The sequence below is a fragment of the Ctenopharyngodon idella genome, chromosome 7, assembly GCF_019924925.1.
Source record: "Ctenopharyngodon idella isolate HZGC_01 chromosome 7, HZGC01, whole genome shotgun sequence".
NCBI classification, from domain to species: Eukaryota; Metazoa; Chordata; class Actinopteri; order Cypriniformes; family Xenocyprididae; genus Ctenopharyngodon; species Ctenopharyngodon idella.
Window position 1 is genome coordinate 18,860,931 of NC_067226.1, and position 16,126 is coordinate 18,877,056.

The 16,126-nt window shown below is 37.6% G+C and overlaps 1 protein-coding gene across 1 annotated transcript; it reads right to left on the minus strand.

Annotated features, from left to right (window-relative positions):
• Positions 1–6,637: 6,637 nt before the first annotated feature.
• Positions 6,638–15,782, minus strand: tsg101b (tumor susceptibility 101b). Its single transcript, XM_051900921.1, has 10 exons — positions 15,562–15,782; positions 15,392–15,479; positions 14,101–14,166; positions 13,800–13,963; positions 13,575–13,710; positions 13,407–13,467; positions 9,448–9,545; positions 8,803–9,005; positions 7,756–7,995; positions 6,638–7,653 (listed from the first exon to the last, which is right to left on the minus strand). Exons 1-10 carry the CDS (start codon positions 15,604–15,606, stop codon positions 7,564–7,566), a joined length of 1,191 nt encoding a protein of 396 aa, XP_051756881.1. The 5' UTR covers positions 15,607–15,782; the 3' UTR covers positions 6,638–7,563.
• Positions 15,783–16,126: the final 344 nt, after the last annotated feature.

A 16,126-nucleotide genomic window follows, 5' to 3' on the forward strand; every position in this document is an offset into this window, starting at 1 on the left:
GGAGTGAAGGCTGGCCCGTGTGATCCGATCCAACAGACGAGCTACTGTAGCTCAGATTTCTCAAGAAGTTAATGCTGGTTCTGATAGAAAAGTGTCAGAATGCACAGTGCATCGCAGTTTGTTGCGTATGGGGCTGCATAGCCAGTCAGGGTGCCTATGCTGACCCCTGTCTACCGCTGAAAGCCCCAACAGTGGGCGCGTGAGCATCAGAACTGGACCATGGAGCAATGGAAGAAGGTGGCCTGATCTGATGAATCACGTTTTCTTTTACATCACGTGGATCGCCGGGTGCGTGTGCGTTGCTTACCTGGGGAACACATGGCACCAGGATGCACTATGGGAAGAAGGCAAGCCGGCGGAGGCAGTGTGATGCTTTGGGCAATGTTCTGCTGGGAAACCTTGGGTCCACCTACACGTACCACCTACCTAAGCATTGTTGCAGACCATGTACACCCTTTCATGGAAACGGTATTCCCTGGTGGCTGTGGCCTCTTTCGGCAGGATAATGCGCCCTGCCACAAAGAAAAAATGGTTCAGGAATGGTTTGAGGAGCACATGGTTTTAAGGTGTTGACTTGGCCTCCAAATTCCCCAGATCTCAATCCAATCGAGCATCTGTGGGATGTGCTGAACAAACAAGTCCGATCCATGGAGGCCCCACCTCGTAACTTACAGGACTTAAAGGATCTGCTGCTAACATCTTGGTGCCAGACACCACAGCACATCTCCAGGGGTCTAGTGGAGTCCATGCCTCGACGGGTCAGAGCTGTTTTGGCAGCAAAAGGGGGACCAATACAATATTAGGAAGGTGGTCATAATGTTATGACTGATCGGTTTATAATATCCATTTGAACGAGTGAATAAAAAACAAGTGAGGGAATTCGGACATTAAGTGCGCAGAAATGTCTGCTGCTTTCACACTTATAGATAACTGGCAAGTTGGCAATCCAGTAATAATGAAATGATTTATCTTGAAATCTGTCCTGGTAAACTAGTTAGTATAAACTATAATTAAATACTTAGCATTCAATTATGCAGGAATTCATTCACCGCAATCCTCACAGTGCATTATGGATAGTCTCTTGCCTTTAGGTGGGTGTACATCGGCTGCACACTCGTTATTGTGTACGTTATGGGATTGAATGAGTGCACTTGAAAATGTCCACTGTGGTTTCAGGCACCACTACAAATAGTGCACTTTATAAGGGTATAGGGCATGATTCTGAAAACAGCTTTGGTTTAGGTCTGGAGCAACTTTATGACAAGCTTTAGTGATAGAGACCAATCAGGTAGCAGCCTCAAAGAGACAATCTGAGTGCTTCTGAAATGGAAAGCTGCATTCTAGGCTGTGTTTAACTCCACTTTTAGACAGACACTCGCAAATTTCCCTAAGCACTTCCCCTCGGGGGAATCTCCACCACCATTTTGAAGTGCGTTCAACTTCGTCAAGTGGGCAAGGGAAGTTTAATTGGACAGATCCTTGACCCCTCGATTTTGACAGAGGGAGTGAGTCTACTCAATATTTACACTTCAGACAGATCCATAAATCACAATGCTGATTGTGACTTCACAGCAGATCACACTTATTTTACCCCCACCACACACAACTCTAGTGTATGATATTGGAGTTATTTTGACATTTATCTGCACAGGCTAATACTTTTATTGTATTGTTATTTTCATTTGTGTAATTTTCTCCAACAGCCCAAGCATACAGGCCTGTAGAATGGTACATAAAATGCAGTACAGGTAATTACAACAGTTTGTGGTCTCCCAGGTTTACATTACGCACAGTTTAGCATTATGTGATTAATTTACAAGACAAAAGAAAACGTGTCTTTATCTCAAAACTCTTTTTTTTTTTTTTTTTTTTTGTCTTGCATTACTTAATGAAATTGGACAAGTTCAGTGCCGATTCATTTTTCGATTCAAATTGTTTTTCGTGAATTGGAATGTATGCAAAGGATTTTGGGTGATTGGAGGATGCGAAGGATACACTATATGCATCCTTCAACATAAGCCAACTGAAGGATACAAATTGAAGGCTGTCTTCAAAGGATCCTTCAAATTGAGATGTTTTTTGATGAAGCTTGATGATGTGGCAGCTGAGACATGCAGCCTGACGTAGCCTTCCGATTGAGAAGCACCCATTATCAGAAGCTTCTTTCAACACCGGCGCTACATGTTTCTCGGACTCGCTCGCTCTTATTTCGTATAGAAGCATCTCCTGCCAAATCAATCGTATTTAAAATATCCTCTGGGGACTTAATAATACTGTACTATTGTTGCAGTGGTCCTCTTGTTACTTAGCCAATTGTTTTGCACATAGTAATGGATTTTTTTTTTTTTATTAGCGGAAGCTTCAAAATAATAAAATTACAAAATAATTTGTGATGGACTGGCCATCTATTCAGGGTGATTTACTGCCTGCAGCCCAAAACACTGGGAAATGCTCCAGCATCGCCCAACCTTAAGCGGTTGGGAGAATGGATGGATGGATTATAAAATAATTTAATCTCAAATCAATATTTCATGCAACAGTATTTACATGTCAGGGCTCTGATCTCCATGTCAAAACTTATCTTAAGAAAATAACTAGCTGACTGTGAATTATCTCTTATTTATACTACGGGGCTGTTGAATGCTCAAATCTGATTGGTTGACCAACGTTGTAAGGTGTGCAATTATTTTCAGGGAACCGCACGGCTAAAGTAGTTCTAGCAGGTGTTGACCGCATTGCAGTTCCATATCACTTCGCCAAATGTTTTCAGTTATCTCAATAGGTCCTTACAGCCTACAAACGCAAAAGAAACAAAACCCACAAGGACACAGACCAAGCAAATAAATATAGTAAACAATAGGATTAAAACGACAAATTATTGTCATGGTTTTTGACACAAAATACGTTTTATTGTGTCCTGAAAGCATATCTGGCGTGCTCGCTCTCGCTCTCTCTCGAACGTACACACATACTGTATTAAGTACGGACACACTCGCACAGAAATGTTTTGTCAGCGCTGCTCTGACGAATTAATCAGTAAAATAGTTTAGCGACTTAAAAGATACATGACTCACCAGCGAGGTAATAACTGTGCAGTTCTTGAGGTAGATAAACTTATAGTTTCGCTATTAGTAGACACTGCTGCCGTGAGAGACACGTCGTGGCCGCATTGCCACCTCGGGTATGCATTATTTTCTAAGAATTCAACGGCCCGTCATCAATTATTCCTTACTTAATATATTTACTATATTTTGGACAAAGTGTACCTTAACAACCTTCTTTCTGAATGAAATTTCCAAGTGAAAATCGTTAATGAAGTACATCTTATTTTAAGTCTTCCCTGACATAGGCTATATTTGAGTGAAATGGCTTCTCAAACAAGAAAAAAATGTAGGGCGGGACTTGATTTTGTCTATCAGGAACTGATTGGATTATTGGTTGCTATTTGCTGTGATCTCATGTGAGTGACAGGTTGTCCCGCCCTGGCACCAGTAAACACGTCATCAGAGAAGAGATGTCATTGCAAATGGGAGAGGAAATTATTATTATTAAAGATTATAAGGGCACATGAATTTAAAAAAAATAATGATGTGCACAGATAAACCATTTATAATAAATACCGCAATATTCCATAAAAATAAGAAATGTCCATTTTGATTTCATGGTGACTTTCAGCCACAAGTATGGACAAATTACACTGTTTTTCCATCAATCCAAAAGTCTTCCAGTGTTTGTAGGGTGGATTTCAAATCCTGAGGCCTTCACCATGCTTAATATTTTTGCTCCGTCTTCAGATCCTTTGGGGATCCACATTGGTCAGTTCAGTCAAACCCTTGTGCCCTGGGTTTCGCCCAGAGAACTTTCTCAAATAAGGTCAACAGGCTGTCAGAAAGAAGAAAACATATAACATTCCCATACGACGGGGCTTCCACTGAACAGACAATCCATGTTTCAGCTTTGTCTTGTCACTGCAGGCTACGACCGCCACTCCAGCTGAGAATAACGGCAATGACCTGACAGCCAATAAACACCTTCCCCAGTTTCCTCCGCCACACATGTAGGGGCCAGTAGAAATCGACAATGCCAAGGTGACACATTAAGCCCCATAAAAATATTTGTGGGCTCTGTGTGCTTTTTTTTTTTCTTTTATGAGCATTTTGTCGAGTGTTTACAGGCCTGATCTGAGATACTACATCAAATACATGGTGCAGTAAATCAAACATAACTTTCATCACCTTTGAGATAAAAGACACTGAGAAGGGTTGTAATCTGTTCAAAAAGGACAAAGAAGGTTATCAGTCAGTGCACTACCATTGCAGGCAAAAAAAAAAAAAAAAAAAAAAAAAAAAAAAAAAAAAAAAATCAGAATTTCAACCAAGATTGTGGAAAGAAAAGGCAGAGAGGATTGGGGTAAAAGGAGTATAGGCTGTTATGAAGGTTAGTGATTGAGGTTAGCAACTATGACAGGCCTATTAGCTTTAACATCTCCACCTGCTGACACATCACTGCCTAGCAGCAATGAGTGAATTAGATTTAACATCACATCCAGCCGCCACACATCTCCTGTCCCCCTCAACCCAAACCCGAATCACGAACAGCACAGGTTCCAGTGGTGGCGGGCTGTTTCTTTCTCCCGTGTGCAATAAAAGCTGATTAGAGTTGAAACAGTTGACCGGTCCTACCCTCCTTCACAGCTGCTGGATTAGAGGCTGAAGCCCATCATCTGTGAAATGAAATTTCAGATGGTCGAACAGAGACAGTCTGAGGTGCAGTGTACGTATACGAGTGTTAGAGAGTAGAAGGCATAAGGTACAACATGCAAGGTCACACACATCACAGCTAAAAGGATCATATGAAGATGATAAACATTTATCAGTCAAGTGGTGACAGGACACACTCTGCATTGAAAGGTACGAAGCCCAGTTGTTAACAATAGATATGGGTTTGAATCAATTGTGTTCAAAGCAGAGTTTTAACATGGGAAGTTCTTGAATCTTTAATGTTCTGAATAGTTCACTTAAAATGAAAATTCATTTGACAGTCAAAATGAAAATCATTTTTCATCTACTATTGGAGCGCATCAGGCAATGGAAATATAAATCAAAAACTTAAAGGGTTAGTTCACCCAAAAATTAAATTTCTTGAAGTATTCACCCTCATCTCGTTCCAAACTTTGTTCATCTTCGGAACACAAATGAAGATATTTTTGATGAAATCCAAGGTTTTTTTTTTTATTTTTTATCCCCCATAGAAAGCAACATAATTACCATCATTCAAGGTCCAGAAAGGTATTAAAGACATCGTTAAAAAATAGTCCATGTGACTACAGTGGTTCAACCTTAATGTTATGAAGTAAACAAGAATACTTTTTGTGTGCAAAAACAAAAACTTTATTCAACAATTTCTTCTCTACCCTGTCAGTCTCATACGCAGTGAATGTTCAGTGCTTCAGTGTTTGGACCTTGAATGACTGTAATTATGTTGCTTTATATAGGAGATAAAAAAAAAAACCTTGGATTTCATCAAAAATATCTTGTGTTCCGAAGATGAACGAGGGTCTTACGGGTGTGGAACGACACGAGGGTGAGTAATTAATGATAGAAATGTCATTTTTGGGTGAACTAACCCTTTAAAACAGTATGTTCATATAAAACTAAAAGAAGCGCCAGACAGAACCTTTTCTTCTAAGAGTGTATGGTAATAGTAGACTTATATGGCACACTATTTGTATGGTCTACTTTTGTAGTTTCAACATATTTCAAATCTAAGGCTACAGCTATGCTGGCTGACAAGGGTGCTAAGACATATGGAATAGATTGCAGGGTTGCCAGATCTACAAAACAAAATCATTGGCCAATCAAAACTGACCCAATGACCAATTAAATTAACCCAAATACCAAAACTCAAAATATGCCACTCCCAAAAATGCATATTTTACAGTCATTATTATTATTATTATAACCTGAAAATGACTGTATAATAGTAATCATAAACAGTCTGTTTTCATAAATAAAATAATCTTACTTTAAGTTTGACAGCTGGTGAAAAAATTTCATTGGTGGGGGTGGTAATCCTTTATTTTAGAACTACTTAAAGGGATAGTTCACCCAAAAATTAAAATTCTCTCATTATTTACTCACCCTCAAGTTGTTCCAAACTTGTATGATTTTCTTTCTTCTGTTGAACACAAAAGAAGATATTTTTAAGAATATGGTCAACCAAACAATGAATGGGCACCACTGACTTTCATAGTATGGAGAGAAAAAAAAAAAAAAAAACACTATGAAACTCAGTGGGGCCCATCAACTGTTAAATGATGACATTTTCATTTTTGGGTGAACTATCCCTTTAAAAATGAACTATTTACAGAATACAATCTAAAATAAAATAATCAAGATATTCTTAAGTTTATTTTAAAAAATGCTTCCATAATTGACTTATGATACTATTTTTAATTTACTAGCAACAATACTGGAAAGACCCACCAATCTGTTACCATGGAAATGAAAAAATGTAAAAGTAGCCCAGTTCAGTGGGAAAAACCGCAGACTTGTCAACCCTGATCAGTTGTTTTTTACATTTTAAAAATATGTCAAACATCTAGTGTGACAGTGTAAGATATTTAGATAACCAGACCCAGATTTAATATTTTTTTATTACAGATATTCATTTAACATTTTAAATACCATCACACCTCAAAGACATACTGCACAATGATTTGGTCATTCCCTTGTTTCCCTTGATTGTAAGCAAAACACTTGATTATAATGCCATTATATTCTTTGCTGCAAAAAGTTCCCTTCATACTATGTGGTTTTATACATCATATCTCAAATAGATAAGTTAAATCTGAAGATGACTACATAATATGCTTGAAGTTTAACCAAGTACATTCATGTAAACTGGCTGCATAACTACTGTTATCACAAGCAGAACTGCAAAATGTGTTATGTAGTGCAAGATGAAAATGATAAAGCATTAATAGTGATACAATTAGATTCTGAGATGTTAAAGTAGATTGGTTTACTAATTTATCTAAAAATAAAACAAAGTGCTGATTTTAGGAGAATTATTCAGTACAGGTACATATTTGGAGATTAAACAATATAAAAATAAGACTAACATTCAGGTTGAGCATATTGAATGTCTTTCCCAAACTTCTTTACCTTTACCCTGTATCTGAAAAGACACTTTAGAAGAATATGAGGCACAGGTTACAAAAAGTGCAACGATTGCTGTTTTTATAAGGCTATGCTAAACTCCTTAGCTGAGCAAAAATGTCTCTTGCAACTGTATGATTTCCTTTCTTTGTTTCCCTCTTGACAAACCTTAAAGGTTTGTCGAGAGGGACCTTATATATATATATATATATAGTCACATAATAAAGATATATTTAATGCACTTGTTGTCTGTAATCATGGTGCTATGAATGTAAACTCTTCATTTCACAGAGATTTGGGGGTTTTGGTCCTGGGTAAATTGCAATCACCTTCATATCACAAAGTCTGTAATTTAGTTTACCATGTGGTAGAGCTAAGAGGGAGAATGATTTATTTGGGCAGGTCAGTACAGGTCACTGAGGCCTGCTATTTTCCTGGCCTTCTGCATCAAGGCTCGCAACTGGAACTGTTTTCTAGAAAGAAGGCGCACATGCTGCACACAAACACACACAACAGAATATTCACATTAATATATTTCCAATATTGTGTTTTAGCTTAGACAACATGACAATGACAAAAAGGGCTGTTGACTAACCTTGAGAAAGACATCCAAGTCAATGACATCTCTGCGTAACGCTTCACCCAAGTAGAAGATAGTGTCCTCTATGGCGTTTTCTTCAGCGTATAGGTTCAGAATCTGCTTATAAAGAGGAGCGGTGGGCACAATCACATCATCAATGTCATTGTCCTCAGATTGGTTCTGCATTCTTTCCAGAGCAGCAGTCAGCTCCTCATCTTTCTGCTTGAGGCAACCAATGTTTTTGTCCACATCAGCCTGCGATTCAATGGAAAGAACATCTTAACATTTTATTAAATATTTAAAAGTATTACGTTAGGCAGATACTTTGTTAAAAAGTGACTTATATTGTATAAATGAGTAGAGTTACAAGTAGGGTTTTCAAAAGTACCGGTACTTCAGTATCAAGTTGGTAGTGAAATGTAAAAAATGTGACGATACCAGCATTTCCCCTTAGCATTCTGAGCACTGTTGAGTGGATTCTGACTAACTTAAACACCTCCGATTGGCCATTGTGTTCATACGCTCAACATATATGTCTGTGATTGGATACAATGATCAATGCTTCAAAAACATGTTGTAAATAGAAATCGTTCACGCTCTTCACTGAGTGCTTACACAGATACACACAGGAGCATTTGAAAGCAGGCGTCTATCAGCGAACCGATCCGCTGATGACCGGCTGCTTTCAAACACTACCATGTACTTTGAAACACTGTATCTGTCTAAGCGTTCGGCCCCGTTTTTGAAGCATTCATCATTGTAGCCAATCACAGACATATCTGTTGAGCGTGTGAACACAATGGCCAATCAGAGGTAAGTTTTAAGTCAGACAGAATCTGCTCAACAGTGCTCAAAATGCTAGGGGGAAAGGCTGGTATCGTCACATTGTTAACATTTCAGTACCGACTTGGTACCGAAGTATTGGTACTTTTGACAACACTCGTTATAAGCATCAGTCACTATTATCTGAGGTATCATCAACAACAAATCAGAATGTTTGGCTCATTTCAAGTGTAATTGTGCAATTACAATTTTTTTTTTTTTTTCCTCAATCTCTCATACCATTTCCAGGTCTAGTTTGGTCACCATCTCCTCCAGCTTCTGGTGTCCTCTCTTCAGGTCCTCCTCTGTCCTTTTCAGGGCATCCAGCTCTGCCTGTGCTCGATCCATCTCTTCTTTCATCCGCCTGCGCAATTTGTCACTGACCGCAGAGACCAAAGATGCACGGATTGTGTCCTCTCCGATGGTACCATCACGAGTGGGCCCTGAAACACAGCAAAAATATTTGCAGGTTTTTCAAAGTACAGTTTTTTTTTTTCAAGTTCACTACCGTTCAAAGTTTGTGGTTGTTAAGATTTATTAATGTTCTTAAAAGTAGTGTCTTAAGTTGCTCAACAAGGCTGCATTTATTATCAAAAATACAGTAAAGATACAGTTTAAAATAACTGCTTTCAATTTTAATATATTTTAAAATGTAATTTATTTCAAAGCTGAATTTTAGAAATCATTCTAATATGCTGATTTGGTGCTAAAGAAACATTTCTTCTTATCAATGTTGAAAACAGCTGTACCACTTCATAATTTCGTGGTAAACTGTAATTAAAGTCTTACTGACCCCAATGGTAGTGCACTTGTTTTTGAGACGGATAGTTTAGAAATGCATGATTTTTGATTCCTGGTTTCTGAGATTTCACTACTATTGCTCACCTACTGTAGTCATAGACTGCACCGGGGTATAGAGAGAGGACCCTGAGGTAGCGGGGTATCCAGAGGCTGCTGCAGGATAAGGGTAGCCCTGAAATCCCCTGTAAGACAAAAGAAATTATGGTCAAGCTTTATATTAGGTGGCCTTAACAACTATGTACTTAACAATTTGCTTATAATGTACATACATGCTGGTGCATTATAATTACATTTAAAGTACTTGCATTTAATTAGGGCCCGAGCACCGATGGTGTGAGGACCCTATTGGAATTGCTCCGTTTATTATTATTCTTCTCCAAAGTGAATCACATTTTCGAGGGCCTGAACATGCTCGAAAACTCATGAAACTTTGCACACGCATCAGAAGTGGTGAAAATTTACGTCTGTTATGGGTTTCAGAATTGGGCGGGGCAAAATGGCTCGATAACGCCACCTAATGAAGTGCCCCTCGCGCTACATTTCATGTAGATTTTGAAATTCGGTACACACGTTTAACAGCCCAATACCTACAATAAAGTCTCTTGGAGCAAAATCTGAAACTGAACAGGAAGTCAGATATTTTGAATTAACTTGCCATTTTTTGCCATTTCCAGACGTTGTACTTTAACGAACTCCTCCTAGAGCTTTAATCAGATCAATGTCATATTTGGTCAGTCTAATCTAAAGGCCTTTGCGACGTTAAATTGCAAAGATCTAGATTTTTCACTAAAGGGCGTGTCCGTGGTGGCCTGACAAAGTTCGATGTTTCGTCATGAAACAGGAAGTTCTTATAACTCGGGTATACAATGTCGGATCTGCCCCAAACTTCACGTTTTATTAGAGTAGTGACCTGAAGACATCTTCATGACAATATACAGTTACAGTCATAGCGCCACCTGTGGGCAACAGGAAATGACATGTTTTACACTGTGATTAACTCCTCATAGAGATTTAACCAGATCAACATCATATGTTGTCAGTCTAATCTTAAGACCTTAGTGATGATAAATATCAAAGATCTTGAGTTTTCGTTGGAGGGTGTGTCCGTGGCAGCCTGACAAAGTCTGATGTTTCGCCATGAAGGAGGAAGCTGTTGTAACTCAGGCTTACTATGTCTGATGTGCCTCAAACTTCACATGTGTGATAAGAGTCCTGGCCTAAAGACATCTATATGACAATATTCAGTTAGTCGTAGCGCCACCTGCTGGCAACAGGAAATGGCATGCTTCACACTGTAATTCAATCCCAGGAACTAATTTCAATATGCCACGAAGTACCAAACATGCTAGAAACACGTTAAATTATGCAACACTTAGCTACGTGCTAATGTATGCGATTAACGCCACGAAACAGGAAGTTGTTGTAACTCAGGCATACAATGTCCGATCTGCTCCAAACTTCACGTTTGATAATAGTCCTGGCCTAAAGACATCTGCATTGCAATATTCAGTTATAGTCAAAGCGCCACCTGTTGGCAGTAGGAAGTGTGGCACTTTTAAATGATTTTACCATAATTCTCCTGTATTTACTCGCTTACATGCATGTCGCCCACTTTTCACTGTTTTCCTAAGGCCAATGGGTGGCGGTGAGCCTGGGTGTGAGGGCCCTTTCATCGCTGCTTGCAGCTTTAATTAACATTTGTAGTTACACTGTCAAATTTTCCCCTAACTGTAACTCAAACCTCACAAACCTTACTCTAACCCGTAATCCTAATGTTACACTTACCCCTAAACCTAACCATACCTCAAACTCATTAGCAGTAAATGTGGTAATTTTCCAGAACAACATTTAGTTAAACAGTCATTCCATAGTCTTGAAGGTGTTTAGGTATTAGGCCATCTAATTTATAGTGTGACTAAAAATATACAGTAAAATTTCATCACATAACAGAGAAATAGCATTTAAACAGCAAGGCTTACTGTGCACATTTGTTCTTTTGACACACCCAATCTCTTTGTCCCATCTCTTTATAATCACTTCAGACACAACAGCCTGTGCTTACATTAATGATCTGTCACAAGCCTGTCAGTGATGTAGTATAGTTAGAACTGATAAACGGCACCAACCAAGACATTAATTTACATGTCCAATATCTACAAAATATCACAAGAATCCACATAATTCTTCAAAAGGAAAATACGATTCTACTCATGAGTCAGTATAGGAACTATCATGTATATCTATATTTATATAGCGCTTTTTACAATGCAAATTTTGTCAAAGCAGCTTTACAGTGATAACTGGCAAATAATTTTGGATGCACAGCAGCTCTAGAAGAAAATGGTGTCATTGTCCAACTTAAGTAAGTTCGGTATTGATTCATTCCTTTGTAAAAATCAATAGTTATTAATTTAGTTAATTCATCTATACATCGGCTCTGGAGAAAACAGTGATGTCATCGTCCAGCTTAGTTCAGCTATACTGGAGTTTGCCAATTCTGCTCACTAATTTAATAAAAAATAATTAATTCTTACTCATGTTCTTCATGTTGTTTCATTTGTGCACAAAACCAGCCTTGAGTGTATCACATGATTTTCATGAGTCTCTGAGAAACTTAGGATGCTTTCACCTGTGTGTATTTTTTCATTTACAGCAGGTCTCAACTCTGGTCCCCGAGACCCACTTTCCGATCCAGTTTTGCTCTAACTCTAATCAAACACACCTGAAAAAGCTAATCAAGGTCTTCAGTACTACTAGGCTGGTTCCAAAAAAAACGTAGGCAGCTGACTTGTTGCCTCGCTGCCTTATCAGGCAACAACTTTGTAGGCAGCGTTTGCGCATGAAGGTACCTCACGAAACTGATTTTAGACAGACTTCTGAGGCAGAGTAACGGTTTAATGATCTATAGCAGAGTGAGCTTTGGTGAAAACTAAGCAAATATTTAATTACTACAATAGTAATTTCTCAATAGAAATTACATCAGAAGTGGAAAACATTGGTCAAAAATTTACATTTACACACAAACTGACCACCAACCACAACATTCAGAAGCCATCTTAATGGGATATCAGAGGCACTAGGCAGATCAGATGAAGGTATCTCAGGAGACAGGAAGTGAAGCTTACACTGGATTCGGACGTGCCTTGAATGCCTTCCTACCTTGGAATGCATCCTTCGAAGGCAGCATTTTTAAGCTTTTGGACACAGCCCTATATAGGCAGGCGAGTTTAATAAGGGTTGGAGCTAAACTCTGCAGGAAAGTGGATCTTGAGGGCCAGAGTTAAGAACGCCTGATTCACAGTATGCTCATGTCTCTGAATGCTGGTATAAAAATAAATGTCTCTGTGCTGAAAAATGCATTCTTGACCCACTTTATTTTAGGTGTCTTTAACTACTGTGTATTAACATTTAAATTACAATTTAAAATAACAGTTTTCTATTGAAATTTATATCATGAAAATGATATGTTTTAAAATGTAATTTATTAATGCGATGGCAAAGCTGAATTTTAAGCATCATTACATAAAATGAATGGCTCTAAACTTTTGTGTACATAGTCATAGACATAGTGACATGCACACTGAAAGCACTTACCCTGGATTGGCAGAGTGTCCTTGACTATAAAAAAAACGTAGGCAGCTGACTTGTTGCCTCGCTGCCTTGTCAGGCAACAACTTTGTAGGCAGCGTTTGCGCATGAAGGTACCTCACGAAACTGATTTTAGACAGACTTCTGAGGCAGAGTAACGGTTTAATGATCTATAGCAGAGTGAGCTTTGGTGAAAACTAAGCAAATATTTAATTACTACAATAGTAATTTCTCAATAGAAATTACATCAGAAGTGGAAAACATTGGTCAAAAATTTACATTTAAAATAACAGTTTTCTATTGAAATTTATATCATGAAAATGATATGTTTTAAAATGTAATTTATTAATGCGATGGCAAAGCTGAATTTTAAGCATCATTACATAAAATGAATGGCTCTAAACTTTTGTGTACATAGTCATAGACATAGTGACATGCACACTGAAAGCACTTACCCTGGATTGGCAGAGTGTCCTTGACTATAAGGCAAGCCTGGTGTGCTTGGCAGGTAAGAAGCTGGAAAGAAGAGAAAAAAAAAAAAAGTAATTAAATTATTGCTAATTCTCAAAGTCAAAATGCTCTTACAATTGTAACATAAATCTTAAAATGCACTATAAGCTCACTGTTAGGTGGGCCTGCTGCCGAGAAAGCTGGGTAAGTTGCCTGAGTAGCCTGAGTAGTGGGCCGTGAGAAGACTGGTGGTTCCTCTCCAAACACCACAACCATCACCTGGATCAGTCCCAACAAATCAGACTGGGGCTAAAGAAGAGAAGAGCAAAGCAAAGGAAATGTGCATAAGTTTACGCCCTCCGAAATTAAATGGACAAAGATTTTAAAAACACACTTACAGGTTTCCATTCATGCAGGTATGGGAGGTAAATCTTTCCATTGGCATCAACGTGTTTCCCGGTTTTTATCATCATGGCACTTGTAGGTTTGACAAAACAGATGGGAGGATTGTAGGGATACGTGTCAAGAAGCCACAGGCAGATGGGAATGTTGTACACATTTCCTATAGATGAGGAAAATATTAAATAGTTAAAAGGGTTCATCATAAGGAAATTACTCATCTGGATACAGCTGAATTGTTAAGGCAGTCTGAAGAGTGGAAAAAACTCAAACACTTCTTTGAAAGCAGTGTCTCTATACCTCGGTAGTTTACTGGCACTGTTCCTGTGAGACTCAGCAGCTCTTTGGTAGAGCCATCATTAAACACTGAAATAAAAAAAATGCTAAATGAGTGCAGGCCAGGGAAATATATTTACAGTACAAAATGAATTGATATCACTCAGAAAAATCAAAGGACTAAAACATTAACATTACAATAAATATATGAACACAGAGGAGTCGTTTATACAAAAAAAAAAAAAAAAAAAAAGTTTCTTTAACATATCTATAAAACAGCCTTGAGTTTGTGTATTATTCAGAATTTTTCAAAGCAGTGCAGTATATATTTATATATTTTTTGCAAGGAAATATTAAACACGGTTCTCTCTTTGAAGTTTCCCAACACGTTAATACATAATTTTATGGGGAAAATCCTTGATCGTTTGCTTTGAAAGGTGGGTTTCTCTTTGCCAGCAATCCTTCAGATTCTTTGAACATCTCATTTTTCAATGAGACTTATGTAACAGTATTTCCTTTCTAAAGCATCTGACACATTTTACCCCACAGCTACCACTTTAGGTAATAGGCTTCATTTAATAATTCATAGCCAATCTCTAGTAAAATATTTTTTGCTTTGAAATAAAAATAATTTTTATAAGCACACTGACAAATGCCAAACACTTTTTTTCCCCCTTTTTTTTGCATTTAAAACAAGTTTACCACTTTTCTTATGTGCATCTGTAACACATGACATGTATATGATGGGCCCATATAAAAATATGCAGGTTTGCTAGATTAAGAACATTTTATCTCTCTCCCCTACTGCACAACCAACAATCAGAATATCTCAACAGTGTACACAATGGCACCAAAGCGACACTTAAAACATGACAAAAAAAAAAAAAAAAAAAAACCCTGATAAAAAAACGACAGTGAACCTTTTATCAGAATTAACGCTGAATAAAAATTAACATTTTTGGAAAATATTTTCAACTAACTGGTGTCAAGCTGATTTTTAAGGCAAGTATGAAGTTCTTCTCAGGTTCACACAGGTGTCTTAGCAGAGTAACCACAGGTAGAATTAAATTAACTATGCACATATTCCAACTTTTGACAAAAAAAGTGTACAAATACTTGTGTTTTCATTTAGTATACATATAACTAAAAATGAAAACAAAAGTATAAATTACTTTATACAGCCGAATTTAAAACGCTGCAAACTTATTTTCTTGTTATCTTTATTGAAACTAACTATCAGTTGCTTTGAAATATAAACAATGACACTCAAACATTTATAAGTTTAGTTGAAGTTTGGAGCCACGGTAAGTCTTACCGTAGTTGTCCATCACAGGTTTAAGATCTTTATAGTGAGGCGTAACGTTTGTTAAGTCGCGTGCGGTCAGATCCCTGTATTTATAAATCTGCGTAGACAAGAAAAACATTACTCAGATCATAGAAATCACTTTGGAAATATCTCTTTTGGTATACAAGTGTTTAACATACCTTCGCCAGCATTTTCCGTAGTGAACTGTCGTTCATTGCCGCCATGTTTACAACGATTATGAACTAGTGTATTACTTAAAAAGACTGTACAGCGTTTACCAGTTAAATTATGTAGTTGTGTTATGGACGTAAACTCATAAACACCAAATCATCGCTTCCATTACTAACAAGGAAATCACGGCTTGCATTACTTCACTTCCGGTCAGATGACTGATGACGCAGTTGCACACATCATTGGCAGAAAAGCAGGTTCTGCTGCACTACAGTATTGCTACAAAAATAATTTTGAACATTATAAATTCATCTTTAGGATGTAGTAATTAAGTAAAATGTGACTTTTTAAAGATGTTTAAATATTAAAATGTAAAACATGTTAAGGAAATCAAAACAAGCCTCTTTATTTGACACTTTCTTTACACAATAGTCATAATGGTAGGCACAAATCACAGATTGTTAAAATGATATTCAGTGTTGTCTTCACACCATAGACACCAAATAAGAAAAACTCCTTAAAAACGAATGTTTAAGTATTAATTGCTGCAAAAACTAATTTATTTAATACCAG